Raw genomic sequence first — 24,989 nt, forward strand, 5'->3', positions numbered from 1 at the left:
ATAAATAATTCACCCTTATATTCCCAGTCCAGATCCACCTGAGCCACTTCGATCTTAGCAGCCTGGTCCACTTGCTCATTGTTTTGATGTTCTTCGTAGCATGACTCTTGGGTATGTGAGAATCTACCTGATGTACTTTTACAACCACGTTCTCTACCCGGACAGCAATATCTTGCCATAATGCAGCAGCCCAGATGAGTTTGCCTCTGCGCTGCCAGTTGTTCTGCTTCCACTGCTGCAACCACCCCCACAGGGCATTTGCCACCATCCATGAGTCAGTATAGAGATAGAGCACTGGCCATTTTTCTCGTTCAGCAATGTCCAAGGCCAGCTGGATGGCTTTCACCTCTGCAAACTGGCTCGACTCACCTTCTCCTTCAGCAGTTTCTGCAACTTGGCGTATAGGACTCCATACAGCAGATTTCCACCTTTGACATTTTCCCACAATACGAGACAGGACCCATCAGTGAACAGGGCATATTGCTTCTCGTTTTCTGGTAGTTTATTATACAGTGGGGCCTCTTCAGCACGCGTCACCTCCTCCTCTGGGCATATTCCAAGATCTTTGCCTTCTGGCCAGTTTGTGATCACTTCCAAGATTCCTGGGCGACTGGGGATTCCTATTCGGGCCCGTTGTGTGCTCAGTGTGACCCACTTACTCCACGTAGCATCGGTTGCATGATGTGTAGAGGGGACCCTCCCTTTGAACATCCAGCCCAGCACCGGCAGTCGGGGTGCCAGGAGGAGCTGTGCTTCCGTACCAACCACTTCCGAAGCAGCTCGAACCCCTTCATATGCTGCCAATATCTCCTTCTCAGTTGGAGTGTAGCAGGCCTCGGACCCTCTGTATCCCCGACTCCAAAACCCTAAGGGTCGACCTCGAGTCTCCCCTGGTGCTTTCTGCCAGAGGCTCCAAGTAGGGCCATTCTCCCCGGCTGCGGTGTAGAGCACATTCTTCACATCTTGTCCTGCCCAGACTGGCCCAAGGGCTACTGCCTGAACTATCTCCTGTTTAATTTGTTCAAGGGCTTGTTGTTGCTCAGGGCCCCATTTGAAATCGTTCTTCTTCCGGGTCACTTGATAGAGGGGGCTTACAATCAGACTGTAATCTGGAATATGCATTCTCCAAAAACCCACAACGCCTAAGAAAGCTTATGTTTCCTTTTTGCTAGTTGGTGGGGACATGGCTGTTATTTTGTTGATCACATCCATTGGGATCTGACGACGTCCATCTTGCCATTTTATTCCTAAAAACTGGATCTCCTGTGCAGGTCCCTTGACCTTACTTTGTTTTATGGCAAAGCCGGCCTTCAGAAGGATTTGAATTATTCTCTCCCCTTTCTCAAAAACTTCTTCTGCTGTGTTGCCCCATACAATGATGTCATCAATATACTGCAGGTGTTCAGGAGCTTCACCTCATTCCAGTACGGTGTGGATCACTCCATGGCAAATGGTAGGGCTGTGTTTCCACCCCTGGGGCAGTCGGTTCCAGGTGTACTGGACGCCCCTCCAAGTGAAAGCAAACTGTGGCCTGCACTCTGCCGCCGAAGGGATGGAGAAGAACGCATTAGCAATATCAATTGTGGTGTACCACTTGGCTGCCTTTGACTCCACTTCATATTGGAGTTCTAGCATGTCCGGCACGGCAGCACTCAGTGGCGGTGTGACTTCGTTCAGGCCTCGATACTCCACTGTTAGCCTCCACTCTCCGTTAGATTTTTGCACTGGCCATATGACTGTTAAAGGGTGAGTGAGTCTTGCTGATCACTCCTTGACTCTCCAGTTGACAAATCAGCTTATGGATGGGAATCAGGGAGTCTCGGTTGGTGCGATATTGTCACTGGTGCACTGTTGTGGTAGCAATTGGCACCTGCTGTTCTTTAACCTGCAGCAACCCCACCACAGACGGATCCTCTCAGAGACCAGGCAAGCTAGACAGCTTTTTAATCTTCTCCGTACTCAAGGCAGCTATACCAAAAGCCCACCGGTACCATTTTGGGTCTTTGAAATACCTTCTCCTGAGGTAGTCTATGCCAAGGATGCACGGAGCCTCTGGGCCAGTCACAATGGGGTGCTTCTGCCACTCATTCCCGGTTAGGCTTACCTCAGTCTCCAACACAGACAGTTCTTGGGATCCTCCCGTCACTTCAGAAATATAGATCGATTCTGCCCCTTTGTAATCTGATGGCATGAGAGTACACTTTGCACTGGCGTCCACTAGAGCTTTATACTCCTGTGGGGCTGATGTGCCAAGCCAGCGAACCCACACAGTCCCATAAACCCGGTTGTCCCTTTCTTTCGCCTGGCTGGAGGCGGGGCCCCTCTGTTCCTGGTCAGAGTCTTCATTACTTGATTTTTGTAACTTCAAAACAGAAGTCCCTTCATCAGGGTCAAAAGTACGATCAGCCCTTCTACTCTGCCCAACAGACACTGGAGCAGTAATTTTCCTGGATGGATGCCTTTTGGCTGTTGTTTTTCCTTGCAGTTCCTGTACCCGAGCTTCTAGTCTCCAGGTAGGTTCACCATCCCAGTTCCTCATGTCCTCCCCCGATCACGCAGGAAGAATCACAGGGTTGCATGTGGTGTGCACCACCGGTACCCTCTCCCTTGAACAGAAAAAGGCTGACTCTTAATAGCTGAGGCCTTGGTTGGAGTGTGTGAGGAAGACCTATCCTTCTCGGCTTGCTTGGACATTTTTTGGGTCAGTCTGTCCACAGCCGAGACACAGGCCCGTAGGAAGGAAGCAAGATTATCTTCGTATTCTCGGAGTTGTCTGGCCAGTCCATCTATAGTTGGTGCCTCTGTGTCTGTCCAGCTCATTATCGCCAGGGTGTTGGTGTATGACGTCGGTGCATTTCGTACAAACTTTCGCCACATGGACTGAGTGCACCGGATTTCATTCGGGTCTTTGGATACCTGGTCGTCATCCAGGTTGTTATAGATCACCTCCACCATGGCTAATTCCCTCAGATACTGGATACCTCCCTCAACAGTGGTCCATTTGCTTTGGGAATTTGCAAGTTCTTCCTTGAAGGGATACCTGTCCTTCACACTTGACAGAAGTCGCTGCCAAAGACTGAGGACTCCTGCCCTTTTTCCAATCCCTTTGTCAAGGGGATGATTTCAGTCTCTTCCTCCTCCTGTTCTTGTGACTGCTCTGCTGCAGAACAGGCTGCCTCTTCTGATTCTTTCTCCTGCTCCCTCTTAGGAGAAGCTTCTTCATCCCTTACTAAATGAGCTGACTTCTGCTTCCATTGTTTCTTTTTAGTTATAGGGGCAACTGACAGAGTGTCAGGTTTAGCCATAGTGTCTGTTGGTATGTTTTCCCTCTCTTCTCCCTGAGGGTGCTGCATAATATCGAGCAGTGTTTGGTAGGTGCTGGCCAGGCCCCAGCACAGTGCAACAAGTTGTGCCTCTTTGGAATAGTCATGGCATTTATTTTTTTTCAAACATTCTTTCACTTCATCAGGATCCTGTAGTTGTTCGGGAGTGAAGTTCCAGACCACTGGAGGTGAGAAGTTGTCTAGATACCTGCCCATATTCAACTACCCAAGGATGTTCAAGATACTGAGAAGTTATTGTAACAAGGGAGAAAACATCACAGAAGAAGGTAGCGAAGTTGCCATTCTGTATTTCCTCCACAAAAAACCTCTCAGAGGAAGAAGTAGAATTGTCAATTGTCTCCATGAGGTGGTACCCAAAGTACAGTAATGGCTTCAGTACAGAGCCCAAATACCAGATTAAGCTCAAGGCCAGTGTTTTAATAACAAACCTCCCAGGCAAAACATCACTAAGCACTACAGAGCACAGCAAACTGCAAAAGCCAACACCAATCTTCAACATGTACAGCAAAAAAGAGAGTGTGGCGCAGATCAGATAAACTAATACTGAGAACAGATGAATCAATATCATGACCCGCAATGGTTAACATATATAAATCCCTTCTAATGTGCTCTGGTCAATCTGTTATTATCTCAAACCCTTTGAGCCCCACGTTGGGCGCCAAAAATGACTGTCGTGGTTTAATCCCAGCCAGCAACCAAGCACCACACAGCCGCTCGCTCACTCCCCACCCCAGCAGGATGGGGGGAAGAGAATTGGAAGGGTAAAAGTGAGAAAACTCGTGGGTTGACATAAAGACAGTTTAATAATTGAAATAAAATAAAATAATAATAAAAAAATTGTAATGAAAAGGAAAATAACAAAGAGAGAGAAATAAAACCCAAGAAAGACAAGTGATGCAAATGAAAACAATTGCTCACAACCAACCGACCAATGCCCAGCCAGTCCCTGAGCAGCGGTCCCCCCGCCAACCTTCCCCCTAGTTTTATTGCTGAGCATGACGTCATATGGTATGGAATATCCCTTTGGTCAGTTGGGGTCAGCTGTCCCAGCTGTGTCCCCTCCCAACTTCTTGTGCACCCCCAGCCTACTCGCTGGCGGGGCGGTATGAGGAGCAGAAAAGGCCTTGACTCTGTGTAAGCACTGCTCAGCAATAACGAAAACATCCCTGTATTATCAACACTGTTTCCAGCACAAATCCAAAACATAGCCCCATACTAGCTAGAAATTTAACTCTATCCCAGCCAAAACCAGCACAGTATACCACTTCAGACTCCAATAAGCAGCTCCCAACAGAATAACAAGCAAGCACAGCTATCAACCAAGTTACCGCTAAACAATTTAGCCTTTCCTCAGCCAGCCAGTCTCCATTCTGACCATTCTTTAGAAAGTACTAGATCCATGAGCACAATCACTAAAGAAACTGAACCCAACCCAAGCAGCACAAACAATTATTTCTGGAAAGAAACCAAAATCCAAGACAGCAGAGCTGGAAAGACGGAAGTTAATGGAAGAGCAGCAAAAACTTAACACTTGTGTACACTGGAGAAAAATGAAGTTCAAGGTTTACTTGGTTATAGAAAATATTGTACCGCACAAGTACAGGACAAGTAACAATCTGCAGATAGTTCTAGACATGAATCAGATTTAGTGGTTCTCAAGCTGAATAAATAAAAAAATCATGGTGTTGCAATACAGGGTAGTCAACAAGACCCACAAAATAATCCTACGTTCTATTCAAGATCCCTAAGATCCTCTGTAGGAATACCGAGTCCAACTTTGGTGCTGTACCTCAAAGAAAGATGAGGACTGAGTTTGGAGGAGAGCCATACAAGGTATCAGAGTTGTAAAACATGTCCACGTGAACAACAATTAAGGAATGGGGAGCTGTTCAGTCTAACAGAAAAGACAAGAAATCTTAAGTGGTGCAAAGATGAAGGGAAAAATCTCCTCTCCAGACTGACTGTGAATAAGACTACTCTATAAAGGAAAACTCAGATTAGATGAGGATGGCGAGAAGAAATACCTGTAACAGCAGAAAGAGGCTAAAATGATTCCATGACCCCTCACTGTTACAACACTTACCAGTCTAACTTATAATAAAACATGGCATCTAATAAGGATGAGTTTAGCTCACATGATATTACGGGAAGAATCAGGATGAGCTTTATGACCCTTCAGGAGGGCCCTTCAGTTTATTTCTCCTCTGATACCTATACCAGTCAGATGTCACTGAAGAGCAAAAAGGAAAAGCCAGTATTCACAGTTAAAGGACCAATGAACTTCAGAAGCTAGACAAGGTGCTTGGATTTGAGACAGCTATATCCTTCTCCTGTGTATTTCCTACTTTACTCTGAGATTCAGGCCAAAATCCAAAATAAATAAGCTTATTACTGCAGCGTTCAGAAGACTATGCTTAGACTTAACTTTCTGTTTAGTTATCAGGGAGTGTTTTTGCAAATTCAACTTTAAAGGGAGATGTCAAACATGAATACACAAGAACTTAAGTTACATATTTTATGTCAATACACAACTGTGACAGAACAGCAACAAGAGCAGATCTAAGGTCCTGCATAAGCTTGAGCAACAATTCACAGTTTTCTAGTTTCAAACTACTAAACATTGTTTTTGCAACACCTTTAAGCATATATCCCTGCCACTCATCACTGACTTGCCTACACATTTAAGTCTGTTAAACAGGTAACCAAACTTTTTACAGCTTAACAAAGATATCTGAATGCTGTTCTCCAGTCTCCTCTCAGGCAAGTTGCACTGCTGCTGCAAGTCAGCGCCTCGCAACGCTACGGTGAGGGTGAAGCACTAGCTTCTGGAGCAGTATGCCAACACCCATGTTTTTACTGTTTCAGAAAACTCCCACCAAGCTTAGCTAGATTTAACAAACTACATATGCTTCAAGTGACCAGCAAGAGATTACATACAGATCACTAATATACAAGTATTTTAGGAATATTTTACTCTTATCACCAGATTGTTATTCTTTTATTTGTAATTCAGACTTTTTACCTTTTATCATCACAAACGCTTGAACAGCAAAACACCTGTTACATAAACTGAAAACCACAAGTAACCATACCAAGAATTAGTCCGTAAACCTGGATATTTTAACATGCAAAGCAAACTGCATTCCAGCAGCACTGAAAGACACCATGATCTACATAGTTTAGCTGGCTTTTCCTTCTATACCAACATTTACCCTCTTTCACAAGGTCTTTCACAAGTACAGTTATTTTAAAGCCTCTTTAAACAACCAACCTTTTGTACTTGCATACAAGATACAGTTCACTCCAGTATCTGGCATCCTGTATGAATATAAGCTATATTAGTACTAGTTGTTAAAGTCATCACAGAAACTAATAGGGTATTTGATACAATCCAAACTGTCAGCATAAAAAAAAATTTGGACTTTGTTGATGTGCTGCAGAGCATCAGGCAACAGAACATGGCAAGCCAAATCAATCTGATAGGAAACAGTAGCTGACACCAAAACTACTTAAGAAACTTGTTCCAACACTTTGGCCACCAATATCAGAGAAAAAGGAGGCCTCATCATCACTCTCCTACAATCCTCACTATGAACTTGAAAAATAAAAACAAGGTTAAACAGTATTTACCTACTCCCATAACTCCTCTGCTTTCCTCTGTCTGCACTGTTGCTTCTGCTCAGGCCAGTCTTATTTGTGAACAGTTGGGGGGGGGTGCGGGGAGTAGGGACAGAGGAACTGGTATTAGGATGAAATGCCAAAAAAAAAAAACACTGAACAGACTAGGAGACCACATTTTTTCCCCTCTTCAGACCTCAGCAACCACTGTTGAGGAAGCAAATCATTAAAAAAAAATTTTAAAAAATCACACATTACTGAAACAGCTGAACTCCAGGAGAGGAAGTAGAATAGAGTAGAATAGTTCAGTTGGAAGGGATATGATTAATGCACCCCAGGATGAGGTTTGCCCTCTTGGCTGCCAGGGCACACTGCTGACTCATACTGAGCCTGCTGTCAACCAGCACCCCCAGATCCCTTTCTGCAGGGCTGCTCTCCAGCCACTCCTCTCCCAATTTATACTTGTGCCCAGTGTTACTCCGCCCCAGGTGCAGAATCTGGCATGTGGACTTGTTAAATTTCATGCCATTGACGATTGCCCAATGCTCCAACCTATCTAGATCCCTCTGCAAGGCCTCTCGTCCCTCAAGAGAGTGTCAACAGCACCTCCCAGTTTGGTATCATCAGCAAACTCACTAATGGTGCATTCAATTCCTGCATCCAGATCATTGATAAATATATTGAACAGAACTGGCCCTAGAATTGAGCCATGAGGAACACCGCACTGGTGACCGGTCGCCAGCCAGATGTAGCCCCATTCACTACAACCCTTTGAGCCCTGCTGTTCAGCCAGTTCTTCACCCAGTGCACCGTGAACCCGCTCATCCCATAGTTGGACAACTTGTCCAGAAGGATGCTGTGAGGGACAGTATCAAAAGCCTTACTATAATCCAGAAAAACTACATCCACCGCCTTCCCTTCATCCACTAGGCGGGTGACCTTATTGTAGAAGGATATCAAATTAGTTAAACAGGACTTTCCCTTTGTGAACCAATGTTGACTGTGCCTGATGATTGCATTATTCTTTAAATGCCTTTCAATAGCACCTATGTCGTGGTTTAACCCCAGTCAGCAACTAAGCACCACACAGCCGCTCGCTCACCCTCCCCCCCCCAACCCTGGTGGGATGGGGGAGAGAATCGGAAGAGCAAAAGTAAGAAAACTCGTGGGTTGAGATAAGAACAGTTTAATACTCGAAATAAAATAAAATAATAATAATAAATTGTAAAAGTAAAACAACGAGAGACAGAGGAACAAAACCCAGGAAAAAAAACAAGTGATGCAACCGCTCACCACTCGCCGACCGACGCCCAGCCAGTCCCCAAGCAGCGATCGCTGCCCACCAGCCAACTCCCCCCAGTTTATATACTGACCATGACATCATATGGTATGGAATATACCTTTGGCCAGTTTGGGTCAGCTGTCCTGGCTGTGTCCCCTCCCAGCTTCTTGTGCACCTGGCAGAGCATGGGAAACTGAAAAGTCCTTGACTTAGTGTAAGCACTAAGAAGAAAATTAACTCTATCCCAGCCGAAATCAGGACAACCCAGTATGATCTTCTCCATAATTTTTCCAGGTACTGAGGTTAGACTAACAGGTCTATAGTTTCCTGAGTCTTCCCTCACACCCTTCTTGTAAATTGGAATAACAATGGCTAGCTTCCAGTCAGCGGGGAAGTAGAAGATAACTTCTTGTCACACTACTACATCATACTACTCCACAGGTAGCGTTTTACCTCATGTCCTTCATACTGTTTACCCAGAAGCTGATTTGTATTACCAATTGATTTAAGGAATCTGACATTAGCTCAACCTTTTAGAATTGGAAGAATTAAAATGGTTTGAGAGGGCTCCTTTAAGAGTACTCTGTGGTGTTTGGTGGGGGTTTTTTTTTTGTTTTTTTTTTTTTTTGGGGTGTGTGTGTGGTATTTTGTTTGTTTTTTAATATATATATTTTTTAAAGATGCTTCTCTAGTGCATAACACTATGGTGCTCTGTTTTTAGCCACTGGGAGTTTTGCTTTTGTATGGTGTTGCACTCATGTTTGACTAGCAAAAGCCCACCTCTACCCCTTGTCCTCTCTTCAGATACCTACCTACTGCCTTTTCTGCTTCAACATCACAATTACTGTTAGCAGTAATATTTTTTCAGTGCCTAACAGCACATTCAATACCTCCTTCAGAACAGTACTTTGACAAGAGAAAACACGTGCAGATGACCTTAAGAGTGAAATTAATGACTTTCTTAATACTTTGTGCATAAGGTAACAGTCAATTTTTTTTTTTTTTTTAGGTTAGGTGGAACCCCCCCACACACATTTTATGTGGTTAACAAGCATTTTGTGAAAATTTCAAGCTGATTTTTTTTTTCAGAACAATATTCTAAAGCACCCTTATTAATTGCAATCAAAATTGAGCTGTTTAAAGTTTGCTCTGCAGCTTTGTAAATGAATCTATGAGCTAGGATCCACATTCAGAAAATAATCTTTTCAAAAGTAAACGTCCCAATTCTAGTTTACTTGTTTGGAAATGTATCAGTGTTTAACAAAGTCAGTCAGTCAACTGTTTTAATACTCATGCCTAAATTTGACTTTATTAGCCTGCCAAATCCAACCTTTTGGTTCTTCATCATCTTAACTAGATCCATACTTAAAGCAATACAAAAAATTGGGATGTAAAGTGTCTTACTGAGTTTGTTTTGACAACTGATAATTTAAAAAAACACAAGTTATACTATATTAAGAATCTCATAAAATTAGAATTACTTACAAGCTAAACTATCTTTGACCTGCTGAGGCTACCACGCCCCCTCCCACCAAGCTATTTGGGGAAAAAAGTTGCTAGAAAAGAGACACTATTTTATAACTTTTACTCTTCCCGATTTTTCTGTACAACCCTTATTCTAAGTAGCTGACTCCTCTCCCAGTGTCTAATCAACAGTAAAAACAATGAAGTAGTCGCTCATTCAAGGTAGCCACACAAGAATGCCTTTCACAGTGAGACTTTGAAATTCATGCCTCTGACTCTAGATATAAACACCTTGTATATCACCACTTCAAAATGAAAAAGGGAACCTATCTACTCCTCACATGCCAAAATTATTTGATATATAGATATCCCTCTGGAGAATGATCTCTTCCAGTTTTACATACCAAAGACAGGAATTGTAAGAAGTTCAACAAGACTTAAAACAGTATTTCAGATTGATAAACACAAGATTTTGAAAATCCAAGACTTAAAACATTGTCAATTTATTTTGCTGAAGAGTCACAAAGTCAATAATGAACACATGCAGAATCTGTGTGGAAAAATTTAAACTAAGATGGAACAAAATAGGACAAACATAACCTGATGCAGAGTTTCTCATGAAACATTCATTTCTAAACAAATTCTCAGCAAGTTTTCAACTCTGGTGTTAGATCAATGTTACAAAAAATCATTATCTGGATTTCAAGAGTTCAAAAAAAACCCATTTAAGTTAATTTGCTCAAAATAAGTTTATTTATCCAGATAGTTCTCACAGCAAACAGCAATTCACCCCCTCATCTATACCTTTGGGAAGTAATGCAAGTTTGTAAGTTAACGTATCAACTCTACCAGAGTGGAGGGTAAAGAATGAAAACTTTGGGTAAGTTTAATACATGTAAAGAAACACTTTCCACTTCAATGAAAAAGTAAATCTTACTTGTTTATTCATACTACATAAAACACATCCATTTTATTTGTTAGAAGTTACATGCTGCAGGAGTCCGTATCCTCTACATGTAAACCCAGACATTTTCCTCACAGTTTCTCACAGCACAGAACTAACAACATCTAAGTTGGTTTCTCTAATCTTAGGTTAGAAATTCCATACTCCATTTTCAATCCACAGTAGAGACCAGGAGTCAGTCCTTGAATTCATTATTTAAGAGAACAACTTTTCAAAAGCAGATACCTTGGTGCTCATGCACCATCAATATTTTTACACTGAAGAAATAAAGAAACCAAGTCTGGTCTTGAGTTCCTCAGCAATATACATTGCCATTAAAGGCATCTAAAATAAAGATCATCAGCCATCCTAGACCTGACTATCTGTTAGGGTAGGAGAACAGAGAAGCTTCCTAATGAAATACACCCTTACAACCAGATATTTTACAGATAAATATCTGCTCAGTATGTTTAATGAAACATTTAAGTAGAAGAAAGGACTCCTGGTTACACGCGAACTATTTCCTCATTTGCTTCACTGATGGTCTTATCACTGTCTTAGACTTTTCCCTCTGTATTGGCTTTGCGTGGCAAGGTTTTGGTAGCGGGGGGGCTATAGGGGTGGCTTCTGTGAGAAGATACCAGAAGCTTCCCCCATGTCGGACAGAGCCAGTGCCAGCCGGATCCAAGACAGACCCGCTGCTGGCCAAGGCCGAGCCAATCAGCGATGGTGGTAGTGCCTCTGTGATAACATATTTAAGAAGGGGAAAAAGCTGGGAGAGAGAGGAGTGAGAATGTGTGAGAGAAACAACTCTGCAGGCACCAAGGTCAGTGAAGAAGGAGGGGGAGGAGGTGCTCGAGGTGCCAGAGCAGAGATACCCCTGCAGCCTGTGGTGAAGACCATGGTAAAAGCAGGTTGTCCCCCTGCAGCCCATGGAGGTCCATGGTGGAGCACATATCCACCTGCAGCCTGTGGAGGACCCCACGCCGGAGCAGGTGGATGTGCCCCGAAGGAGGCTGTGATCCCGTGGAGAGCCCACGCTGGAGCAGGCTCCTGGCAGGACCTGTGGCCCCATGGAGAGGAGCCCATGCTGGAGCAGGTTTGCTGGCAGGACTTGTGACCCCTGTGGGGGACTCATGCTGGAGCAGTCTGTTCCTGAAGGACTGCACCCTGTGGAAAGGACCCATGCTGGGGCAGTTTGTGAAGAACTGCAGCCCGTGGGAAGGACCCACACTGGAGAAGTTCGTGGAGGACTGTCTTCCATGGGAGGGACCCCACGCTGGAGCAGGGGAAGAGTGTGAGGAGGAAGGAGCAGCAGAGACAATGTGTGATGAACTGACCGCAACCCCCATTCCCCGTCCCCCTGTGCCGCTGTGGGGGGAGGAGGTAGAGAAAATCAGGAGTGAAGTTGAACCCGGGAAGAAGGGAGGGGTGGGGGGAAGGGGTTTTAAGATTTGTTTTTATTTCTCATTACCCTATTCTGACTTTTGATTGACAATAAATTAATTACCCCAAGTCAAGTCTGTTTTACCTGTGATGGTAACTGTTGAGTGATCTCCCTGTCCTTATCTCAACCCACAAGCCTTTCGTCATATTTTCTCTCCCCTGTCCAGCTGAGGAGGGGGAGTGATAGAGCAGCTTGATAGGCACCTGGCATCCAGTCAAGGTCAACCCACCACACCCTCCTTCAGTTCAGGGAGATTAATAAGCATTTAAGAAGCTGTACTTGAAACATATTTAATCTGGTCAACATTCAGGGACCTCAATACAAGAAAAGGCTAATGCAATGATAATAACAAAGAGCAGCAAATTCTAAGAGTTTTTATGCTTGAACATTAGATGTTTTACATTTCTCAGCTACCAGCTACTCACTGGAGTTGCTAAGCAGTAAGTTTTTCTAACTCTGCTCCTCCTCAAATTTAATATAAAGTTAATTTTAAATCAGTGTTTTTTCTGTTCAGAGCACAATGAAAGAGTCAAAGTTTCAGTCTGTCTTTCATAGTCTAAAGATAAACCGCCTTGTGACATGCTACAGTAAATATCAAACATACTTTTGTTCGCAAACAGCTTAAGCAGCCTATCAGAACTACCAACCCACTCAGTAAGCAACAAAGAGCTTAAAAAACAAAATAAACCCAGTACTTTCTATAGCAATAGACTCAAGTTAATCAAAATGACTACTTAGTACCGGAAATAGTTTCCTCTCTCAATTTTATTCAAATTATTATGTATCAGTTCAAAAACCAAGTTCTGAAACAAAATCAGTTTTTATCTGAAAACAATAGCTTGACAAGGAACTTCTGCTTCAGTTATGGAAATCTGACCAGGAAAGTTCCTTCAGAAAATTTCAGAGTAAGCAGATAAAAATCTGAACTTCTCAGTGAAAAAGGATGTCGTCGTTTAACCTGGCAGGCAGCCAAATACCACACAGCCCAGCTGATCACTCACTCCCCCTCCCCGCCACGCAGTGGGACAGGGAGAGAATCGGAAGGGTAAGAGTGAGAAAAACTCGTGGGTTGAGATAAAGACAGTTTAATAGAACAGAAAAAGGGAAAATAACAATGATAATGATAGAATATACAAAATGAGTGATGCACAATGCAATTGCTCACCACCCGCGCTGACCGATAACCAAGTAGCAATCGCTACTTCCTGGATCACGCCTACCATTCATATACTGAGCATGACATCACATGGTATGGAACACCCCGTTGGCCAGCTGGGCTGGCTGTCCTGATTATGTTCCCTCCCATCTTGTGTACCTAGCTCAGTCAGTAGGCATGGGAGCTGCCCTTGGACTAGGAGGGCACTTAGCAACAACTGAAAACATCAGTGTGTTATCAACATTCTCCTCATACTAAATCCAAAACACAGCACTAGGAAGAAATTTAACCCTATCCCAGCCGAAACCAGGACAGTATCCACCCCTTATTCTATACCATTTACATCGTCCTTAGGACTCACATTTTTTTCAATACATTTCATTTAATCACCACTATCTTTCTTTTTATATATACATATATATATGCACACACAGATATCATTCCCTTAGTCTATGCACCATCCCTCTAAAATGTCCATTGAGTTCATTTAGTCCACGACTTTGGGCTCCATCTGTCATAACAATCTTTCAGGGCAGGAGAGATGGTGTGTGGTGTTGGGCTGCTGCATCCTGAAGCCAGTTCTCATTTCAGTATTGCTGCATTTGTCCGGTTCTATCATCGTTGCACTTTGCTCGGTTTCATCGGAGTTAGTTCATTCTTCATTAATCTGGGTGATTTTTACTGTTATACCATTGATAGCAACCATAGAAATAATGATATACAATATCATTACAATATCAATACATACAATATCAATACATACAATACATACAATATCAATACATACAATATCAATACATACAATATCACACCGGACTTCCCCATCCTTTCGCATTACCCACCAAGTGCACCCAGGTCCTTGAGCAAAAGCAATCCCACGGATGGGTTTTCCCTTGCCAGAGGCAGGAGTAACCCAGACTGTCTTCCCCAGCATATTTCTTATGTGCACGACAGGGACTTTATCTCCATCTACAGTACGTAAGGGTTTTGATTGGGCAGGGCCAGCTTGATTGAAAGATCCCCTGGTGTTGACTAACCAGGTGGCTTTTGCTAAATGTGTATCCCAATGCTTGAATGTCCCACCACCCATTGCCCTCAGTGTTGTCTTTAGCAGCCCATTGTATCGTTCGATTTTCCCAGAGGCTGGTGCATGGTAGGGGATGTGATAGACCCACTCAATGCCATGCTCTTTGGCCCAGGTGTCTATGAGGGTGTTTCGGAAATGAGTCCCGTTGTCTGACTCAATTCTTTCTGGGGTGCCATGTCGCCATAGGACTTGATTTTCAAGGCCCAGGATGGTATTCCGGGCAGTGGCATGGGGCACAAGGTATGTTTCCAGCCATCCGCTGGTTGCTTCCACCATGGTGAGCACATAGCGCTTGCCTTGGTGGGTTTGTGAGAGTGTGACATAATCAATCTGCCAGGCCTCCCCATATTTATATTTCAACCATCGTCCTCCATACCAAAGAGGCCTTACTCGCTTGGCTTGCTTGATTGCAGCGCACGTTTCACATTCATGGATAACCTGTGCAATAGTGTCCATGGTCAAGTCCACCCCTCGATCACGAGCCCATCTAGTTGTTGCATCTCTTCCTTGATGGCCTGAGGCGTCATGGGCCCACCAAGCTATAAATAATTCACCCTTATATTCCCAGTCCAGATCCACCTGAGCCACTTCGATCTTAGCAGCCTGGTCCACTTGCTCATTGTTTTGATGTTCTTCGTAGCATGACTCTTGGGTATGTGAGCATCTACATGACGTACTTATACAACCAGGTTCTCTACTCGGGCACCAATATCTTGTCACAACGCAGCGGCCCAGATGGGTTTACCTGTGCTGCCAGTTGTTCTGCTTCCACTGCTGCAACCACCCCCACAGGGCATTTGCCACCATCCATGAGTCAGTATAGAGATAGAGCACTGGCCATTTTTCTCGTTCAGCAATGTCCAAGGCCAGCTGGATGGCTTTCACCTCTGCAAACTGGCTCGACTCACCTTCTCCTTCAGCAGTTTCTGCAACTTGGCGTATAGGACTCCACACAGCAGCTTTCCACCTCCGATGCTTTCCCACAAGACGACAGGACCCATCAGTGAACAGGGCATATTGCTTCTCATTTTCTGGTAGTTTATTATACAGTGGGGCCTCTTCAGCACGAGTCACCTCCTCCTCTGGGGATATTCCAAAATCTTTGCCTTATGGCCAGTTTGCGATCACTTCCAAGATTCCTGGGCGACTGGGGTTTCCTATTTGGGCCCATTGTGTGATCAGTGCGACCCACTTACTCCACGTAGCATCGGTTGCATGATGTGTAGAGGGGACCCTCCCTTTGAACATCCAGCCCAGCACCGGCAGTCGGGGTGCCAGGAGGAGCTGTGCTTCAGTACCAACCACTTCCGAAGCAGCTTGAACCCCTTCATATGCTGCCAATAGATCCTTCTCAGTTGGAGTGTAGCGGGCCTCGAATCCTCTGTATCCCCGACTCCAGAACCCTAAGGGTAGACCTCGAGTCTCCCCTGGTGCTTTCTGCCAGAGGCAGAAAAAAAGCTTGTGTTTCCTTTTTGCTAGTTGGTGGGGACATGGCTGCTATTTTATTGATCACATCCATTGGGATCTGACAACGACCATCTTGCCATTTTATTCCTAAAAACTGGATCTCCTGTGCAGGTCCCTTGACATTATTTTGTTTTATGGCAAAGCCAGCCTTCAGAAGGATTTGGACTATTCTCTCCCCTTTCTCAAAAACTTTTTCTGCTGTGTTGCCCCATACAATGATGTCATCAATGTATTGCAGGTGTTCCAGAGCCTCACCCTGTTCCAGTGCAGTGTGGATCAGTCCATGGCAAATGGTAGGGCTGTGTTTCCACCCCTGGGGCAGTCGGTTCCAGGTGTACTGGACGCCCCTCCAAGTGAAAGCAAACTGTGGCCTGCACTCTGCCGCCAAAGGGATGGAGAAGAATGCATTAGCTATATCAATTGTGGCATACCACTTGGCTGCCTTTGACTCCAGTTTGTATTGGAGTTCTAGCATGTCCGACACGGCAGCACGCAGTGGCAGCGTGACTTCGTTCAGGCCACGGTAGTCTACTGTTAGTCTCCACTCTCCATTGGACTTTCGCACTGGCCATATGGGACTGTTAAAGGGTGAGCGAGTCTTGCTGATCACTCCTTGGCTCTCCAGTCGACGAATCAGCTTATGGATGGGAATCAGGGAGTCTCGGTTGGTGCGATATTGCCGCCGGTGCACTGATGTGGTAGTGACTGGTACCTGCTGTTCTTCAACCTTCAGCAACCCCACAACAGAAGGGTCCTTTGAGAGACCAGGCAAGGTGGACAGCTGTTTAATTTCCTCCGTCTCCAAGGCAGCTATTCCAAAAGCCCACCTGTACCCTTTTGGGTCCTTGAAATACCCTCTCCTGAGGCAGTCTATGCCAAGGATGCACGGAGCCTCTGAGCCAGTCACAGTGGGGTGCTTTTTCCACTCATTCCCAGTCAGGCTCACTTCGGCCTCCAATACAGTTAACTCTTGGGATCCCCCTGTCACTCCAGAAATACAAATGGGTTCTGCCCCTTTACAGCTTGATGGCATCAGGGTACACTGTGCACCGGTGTCTACGAGAGCCTCATACTCCTGTGGGTCTGATGTGCCAGGCCATCGAATCCACACAGTCCAGTAAACCCAGTTGTCCCTTTCCTCCACCTGGCCGGAGGCAGGGCCCCTCTAGTCCTGGTCATAGTATCCGTTGCTCACTTCTTGCAAACGCGAGTCAAGAATTCCTTCATTACAATCCAAAGTAAGATCAGCCCTTCTACTCTGTCTGGGGAACTGTTCAATAGAAACTGGACCGTCGTGAGACAGGTTTTTCCTGACAACTGGAGCAACATTTTTTCTGGGAGAACCCCCTTTTCTGATTGTTTTCCCTTGCAACTCACGTACACGTGCCTCTAGGGTCAAGGTAGGTTTTCCATCCCACTGCCTCATGTCCTCTCCGTGGTCACGCAGGTAAAACCACAGGGTGCCCCGTGGTGTGTACTTTCTATATCCTCTCTCTTGAGGAGAAGAACGCTGACTCCTAATGGCTGAGATACTGGTCTTTACAGGTGGAGAATAGGACATACCCTCTTTGAGTTGCTGGACCTCCCGGGACAGTTTCTCCACAGCCGAGACAAGGGAGGAGGAGACAGTTTCTTCGAAATCCCGAAGTCTGCTAACTAAGACATCCACCGTTGGTGCATCTTCCTCTGCCCAGGACAGTACTGCCAACGAACTGGCATGCGACGCTGGTGCACTCCGTACCAACTTCCGCCACATGGGTCGCGTGCACTGAACGTCATCTGGATCTTTGGGCGTTTGGTTGTTGTCCAGGTCACTATAAACCACCTCCAGCACACCTAATTCTCTCAGGTACTGGATACCTCTCTCCATAGTGGTCCATTTGCCTGGGCGATGTATAACATCTTCCTTGAAGGGATACCTTTCCTTCACGCCTGACAGCAGTCGCCTCCAGAGGCTGAGGACCTGTGTCCCTTTTCCAATCGCTTTGTCAATACCCGCTTCCCTAGCAAGGGACCCCAGCTGTTTGACTTCCTTCCCCTCTAGTTCCAGGCTACTGGCCCCATTATCCCAGCATCGGAGCAGCCAGGTAACAATATGCTCGCCTGGACGACGGATGAAATCTTTCCGCATATCTCGCAACTCATTCAGGGATAAGGATCGGGTGGTTTCCGTCTCGTTTATGAGTTCTTCCTCTTCCTCCTCCCCTCCTCGTGATGGCCCTGGTTTTCCATCATCCTTTTCTAAACGACCTTACTTCCGCTTCAAAGATTTCTTCTTCTGTACAGGGGCGACGGATACCAGCAAGGGTTGGTCCTCTGCTTCAGCTGTAGTGCCTGTTACTGGGGTATGGGTAGCTGCAGTGCCTGTCGCACTGGTTGGAGTAACTGTAGTGACTGTTGCCGGAGTTTGAGTAGCCACAGTGCCTGTTGCGGGGGTTGGAGTAACTGTAGTGACTGTTGCCGGCTTTGAGTAGCCACCGTGGTTGTCGTGGGTGTTGAAGTAGCTACAGTGCCTGTCGTGGGGGTTTGAGTAGTCACGGTGTCTGTTGCCAGGGTTGATCTCTGGACAGTATTCCTGAATAGTTGTTTAACCCTAAACAAGACCTGAACCACATTCAGGAGATATAGCAATATGAACATGCTTGTTTGAACATCCCAAGGATATTCAAAATTCTCAGGGAATATTGTGGACGTCTTCATGAAGAGGATAGAAGAAAAAGGAGTTTCTGAAGATATGGAAGGGAAGGAGAACAAGTGGGAGAAAGTGTCCCATCCTGTCTCCCCCCTAAATTCATCCTCTGAGGTGAAGACGTAAGAAGTGTAATTATTAATAGTTTCCAAAGGATAGCTCCCGAAGAACAGGAATGATGGCCGTGCTGAGTACAGGCTCATGACCAATAATTTTATCATAACATAAACCAGTGTCACACAGTATAGCAAAGCAATGACCTTAATCCATTTCCCAGAGATGACAAACCCCACATAAATACTGATAATCAGCAGTATAGACAGCCAGTAAGGTGCTACATACCAAAACTCCCAGAACAGATCCAACAACTCTGAGAGGAAATAAACCAACATTGTGACCAGCGAGTACTAAACTGATATAATGAATGCTTATAACAAATTTGTTTTAACCCGTTCGTGTGAGATGTGTCGTTATCTCAACCCTTCATGCCCCACGTTGGGCACCAAAAAGGACTGTCATGGTTTAACCTGGCAGGCAGCCAAATACCACACAGCCCAGCTGATCACTCCCCCCGCCCCCCACAGTGGGATAGGGAGAGAATCGGAAGGGTAAGAGTGAGGAAAACTCGTGGGTTGAGATAAAGACAGTTTAATAGAACAGAAAAGGGAAAATAATAATGATAATGATAAAATATACAAAATGAGTGATGCACAATGGAATTGCTCACCACCCGCGCTGACTGATAACCAAGTAGCGATCCCTACTTCCTGGATCACGCCTACCCCTCATATACTGAGCATGATGTCACATGGTATGGAATACCCCATTAGCCAGCTGGGCTGGCTGTCCTGATTATGTTCCCTCCCATCTCGTGTACCTAGCTCAGTCAGTAGGCATGGGAGCTGCCCTTGGACTAGGAGGGCACTTAGCAACAACTGAAAACATCAGTGTGTTATCAACATTCTCCTCATACTAAATCCAAAACACAGCACTAGGATGAAATTTAACCCTATCCCTGCCGAAACCAGGACACAAGATATTTTGCCTCATAGAAGTCCAACTTCTACTCTCACTCAAGTGTTTATATATAAAGGTTCCACAAGAGCTGGAGAAAAATTAAAGGATAGGTGAAAATTTACTTAAAACTAAGGATCATTGAAGTGTTCTTTGTATAAATTCAATGAAAAAAGGGATGAACGTCCAGCCTCCAAGAAAATATATTTTTCAGATCCTATCGATGTTATTAAGAAGCAGTACATTTTTTCCTACAAAGATGTATAAAAATTATAGGAAAACATAGCACTAACCACCCAATTTGGAAAAATATCTTATTGAAACAAGACATTTGGAGACACTTTGTCTAAGAAACATTAATAATAATCAGACTGAAAACTGGATTTATACATTTCTGGTTTATGTTCAATCACATCAAACACCTATTTATGTGCATACAGCACTTTTCCAAGGCTTCTGGTGTTCAGATTCCTATGTATTTTAGCAGGAACAGTTAGTAGGAACAGATGCACCTCCAGTGGAATTATCCAAGAAACCTCTCATTGCACTCAAATATGAAGACAGAGATCTGGTACAAATTATTATTATTTTTTAAGAACCACCAAATACTTGCAAAGTATGAAAGTTTAAACTGTCCAAACCAAAATCAATATTAAAGGAAGCCTTTTTGAAGTGGAAAAACTGCATAATTCATCAGACTTCTCCACAAAAGGAGATAATTTTTGGAACGCTAGAACTCATGCTCCTCAACACATGTTAATGATCTAAAAAGGAGGTCGAATAAGATGATTTAAGTTTACCAATAATACCAGACAGAAAACCAAAAGCAAACAGATACCTCATGATAGTGGCTGGGCAGTAAAGCAGGAGAAGAAAATTCAGTGGTGATGCATGCAAGATTTTATTCTTTTTTTTTTGCAAGTGACACAGAAAAACAATTCCAAATTTACACGTACAATGGCAAACTCTAAACTATTACCACTCAATACTGCCATATTATAAATAGGTGGTTCCATAAAATTGCCAGCTCAGAACTCAGCAAAAGTTAAGGACAGCCTTAGAAGAGGGAAAAGAACAGCATGAGAAAGACTCCCCTTTGAGGTCGTGCAGAGTTCAAGAACAGGATATGGGTATTTTCCTCATTCATTCCTTCATGGTAGCATGCAATGACCCAGCCCACATTTCTGCTTAGCCAGACTTCCGGTTAAGTTCTGCAGTTCACTAGCTAAATCATTCACCAAACCTAGTCTGAATTTCAGCCCAGGGTTATCAAGTTCCACATCCCCATCACCCCATGCCTGAAGACCTCCATGCCTGTAAAACAGTTTTTGAAATGCCAGCTCTACGGATGTGTAATCCAGCAACTTGTTCGGTTTATCCTCTTGAGACGTTTCTGAGGTACTGCAAGAGTACCAAATTGCAGTATTTTTGTCTCAAAAACACTCCATGGTTAACTTTGTATTTTTTCATTAGACTACAGAAAAGAATACTGGTTTTGAAACTTAATTTTGTATGTTTTAACGTTACCTCTGTATCAAAGTTAATGCAAAATGCCAAGCTATAAATGGACTAATATTCTAATTGAGATGAATTTCTTTTTTTAGAGGACCATTATCAAAAGACAGCACTTTAAATTTAAGAGCATCTACTGCTTATTGTAAGGATTGTCCAATAAAAGGTGAAAATTCCTAATTACAGATAGTACTTATATAAGCAATACTTCAAGAAGCTCAAGGTAAAAATATGTACCTACTTAGATATCTATTTTACTTTGTTTTCCTGTAACACCGATGAATTATTCCACAAGGAATTAAGGGATCTCTCTAGATCAGCTGCCCTTGTCCTTATGAGTGATTTTAACTTCCCAGACGTCAACTGGGAATATCATACAGCGGACACAAACAGGTCCAGGAAATTCCTGAAGCACGTTGAAGATAACTTCTTGGTGCAGGTACTAAGGGAGCCGACTAGGAAAGGTGCCCTCCTAGATTTGCTGTTTGTAAACAGAGAGGGACTCGTGGGCGAAGCGGTGATTGGTGGCTGTCTTGGTCACAGTGACCACGATGTAGTTGAGTTTCAAATCGTTGGAGACAGGAGAAAAACTGCCAGCAAACTTTGACCCTGGATATGGGGAGAGCAGACTTTGGGCTGCTGAAGGAGCTAGTCAGTCAGGTCCCCTGGGAATCTGCTTTTGAAGGTATTGGGGTCCATGAATGCTAGTCGCTTTTTAAGAGCCATCTCTTAAGAGTGCAGGAGCAGGCAATTCCAAAGTGTCGGAAGTCAAGCAAGCGGGGCAGAAGGCCGGCTTGGCTGAGCAGGGATCTTCTTCTAGAACTTGGGCAGAAAAGGAAAGTGAATGGACATTGAAAGCAAGGACAGGCGAAGACCACAGAGATGCTGTTCACCACTGCAGGAAGAAAATTCGTGCAGCCAAAGCTCGATTAGAGTTCAAGCTAGCCAGCACTGTGAAGGACAACAAAAAGGGCTTTTAAAAATATGTTAACAGCAAAAGGAGGATCAGAGATAACTGGTGCATTACTTGATGAGGTCGGTCACCTCACAAATAGGGACATAGACAAAGCAGAGCCGTTTAATGCCTTCTTCGCCTTTGTCTTTAACACCGATGATGGGCCCTGGGACCCCCGGAGCCCTGTGTTGGAAGACCGTGACTGGGGGGATGATAAACTCCCAGCCAATGCTGAACTTGTTCGAGACTTGCTGCTCCAGCTGGATGCACATAAGTCTATGGGGCCCGATGGGATTCATCCCAGGGTACTGAAAGAGCTGGCCGATGTCACTGTGGAACCTCTCTCCATTATTTTTTCAACAGTGTTCGGAATCTGGAGAGGTCCCAGCCAACTGGAAGCTGGCAAATGTTGTCCCAATTTTCAAGAAGGGAAAGAATGAAGACCCTGGCAATTACAGGCCTGTCAGTCTCACTTCAGTGCCTGGTAAACTTATGGAGAAGGTTATTCTGGGAGTTATTGAAAAACACTTGAGAGAGAACACAGTCATTCGTCATAGCCAGCATGGGTTCACGAGGGGAAAGTCCTGCTTAACCAACTTAATTTCCTTTTATGACAAGGTCACCCACCTAGTCGACCAAGGGAAGCCAGTAGGTGTGGTTTCTTTTTGGATTTTAGCAAAGCTTTTGATACTGTCTCTCACAGTATCCTTCTGGACCAAATGTCCAGCATACAGCTAGACAAGTCCATAATACAGTGGGTGAACAATTGGCTGATGGGTCGGGCTCAAAGAGTTCTAGTAAATGGGGTTACATCAGGCTGGCAGCCAGTCACCAGTGGGGTTCCCCAGGGCTCAATTTTAGGGCGAGTGCCCTTTAATATTTTTATAAATGATCTGGATGCAGGAGTCAAATGTACGTTAAGAAAGTTTGTCGATGATACTAAATTAGGAGGAGCTGTGGACTCCCTCGAGGGTAGAGAGGCCTTACAGAGAGATCTGGATATGCTAGAGAGCTGGGCAATCACCAACCGTATGAAATTTAACAAGAGCAAGTGCTGGATTCTGCACCTGGGATGGGGTAATCCTGGTTATACGTACAAATTGGGGGACGAGAGGCCGGAGAGCAGCCCCGTGGAAAGAGATCTGGGGGTTTGGGTTGATGGCAAGTTGAATGTGAGTCAACAGTGTGCCCTGGCAGCCAAAAGGGCCAACCGTGTCCTGGGGTGCATCAAGCACAGCATAGCTAGCCGGTCGAGGGAGGTGATTGTCCCACTCTACGCTGCACTGGTGCGGCCCCACCTCGAGTACTGTGTGCAGTTTTGGGCGGCTCAATAGAAGAGGGACATCAAGCTATTAGAGTGTGTCCAGAGGAGGGCGACCAAGATGGTGAAAGGTCTCGAGGGCAAGACTTATGAGGAGCGGCTGAGGTCACTTGGCTTGTTCAGCTTGGAGAAGAGAAGGCTGAGGGGTGACCTCATTGCAGTCTACAACTTCCTCAAGGGGGGCAGCGGAGGGGGAGGTGCTGATCTCCTCTCTCTGGTGACCAGCGATAGGACACGAGGAAATGGAATGAAGCTGCGTCAGGGGAAGTTCAGATTGGACATTAGGAAAAGGTTCTTCACTGAGAGGGTGGTCGGTCACTGGAACAGGGTCCCCAGGGAAGTGGCCACGGCACCAAGCCTGTCAGAGTTCAAGGAGCATCTGGATGATGCTCTTAGTCATATGGTTTAGTGTTAGGTAGTCCTGCGAGGAGCAGGGAGTTGGACTCGATGATCCTTATGGGTCCCTTCCAACTTGAGATATTATATGATTCTACCTGTATAACCCAGATGCAGAAGTTGCATTGTGCTAGGTATTGTAGTTAAACTCAACACCTTGGAACAGTGCCTATCTTGTATCTGAAAACATAATAGATGTTTTGTGTGCTACATACTTTAAAAATACCTGACCTTCAAGCCCTTTAGGTAAAATGAAAGTAACAGAGTTCATTGGAAGAGATAAGGCATAGATCAGGAAAGCTGAACCAAAATGCTCATGAACAGTAGGGCCTTAAAAGACAAGGAGAAAAAAGCCAGTAATCAGATACAGTAAAAGCAGCCAAGTGATGAAAGAGATGAGCCTAAAAAACAGAATGATAACCTAGGAGAATGGACTCTAAGACTAACAAGTTTAACATCTAGATAAGAACCAATTCAATAATCAGTGAGAGAGGATGGACAAAACCATTAAAAAGTCACTCAAACATAATGTGAGCTTTTTCTTTTTCAAGCTAGAGCGCTCAAGAAAGGTTCACAGTTGTTAGCTCCCAGTTCTCTAAACTCTTATATATGAAGGATAAGCAAATCAATTCCTTTGGAACATATTTAACACACTGCTTCAATCTTGCAGCTTTTATATGTCATAAATACCTTGAGTACTTTAATGACTGTACAGTGAAGCTTACAACTCTCCACAAGCACCACCAGATCTAATGAGGGAGTGAGAAAGGAAATCAGAAAAAACCCATACCTTGTGTTGTTCTATTGCATCTACCCACTGTTGTCTGTGGTCTGGGTCCTGAGCTCGGAGGTACCAAACACTATCGTTTACACTAATATCAAATCTGCATTCGTCAAAGTCATGGGGCTGTGAAAGAAAGGAGCGTAAGAATAGCTAAAATTATCAACATGATCAACAATATCTCACACTCTAAAATACTGTAATTAGAAAAAATGATCGATATTGCCTTGAATTCATCCTAGATTCTAAACTCCATTTTATGTAGCGGTCTCAAATAATGAACATACATATATACATAATGAACATAATGAAAAATGCCAGTCTTCTGAAACAGAAAAGCCTGTTTAGTACATTCTTATTAAACAAAATTGTCCCGAAAAAGTTCCACACAAACATTGACCAAACCTTCATACTTCCAAAGGAATCCTTTAGCAAAATAACTAGTGGACACAGCCAGGAAAATACACCTTTTTTTTTTTAAATTTCAAAGCAGGAAAGAGAAATTAAGGTTAT

General features: G+C 44.4%; 1 protein-coding gene across 6 annotated transcripts in view; it reads right to left on the bottom strand.

The window, feature by feature from the left end:
- LOC142074849 (ceramide transfer protein-like) overlaps positions 1–24,989 on the bottom strand; it is a 139,862-nt gene that overhangs the window by 85,037 nt on the left and 29,836 nt on the right. For all 6 annotated transcript variants that reach the window (XM_075135751.1, XM_075135750.1, XM_075135753.1 and 3 more), the window contains exon 3: positions 24,486–24,602. In XM_075135751.1, the coding sequence (XP_074991852.1) occupies positions 24,486–24,602 (117 nt within the window). The remainder of the gene's footprint in view (positions 1–24,485; positions 24,603–24,989) is intronic.

This window comes from Calonectris borealis, chromosome W (genome assembly GCF_964195595.1).
Source record: "Calonectris borealis chromosome W, bCalBor7.hap1.2, whole genome shotgun sequence".
NCBI lineage: Eukaryota > Metazoa > Chordata > Aves > Procellariiformes > Procellariidae > Calonectris > Calonectris borealis.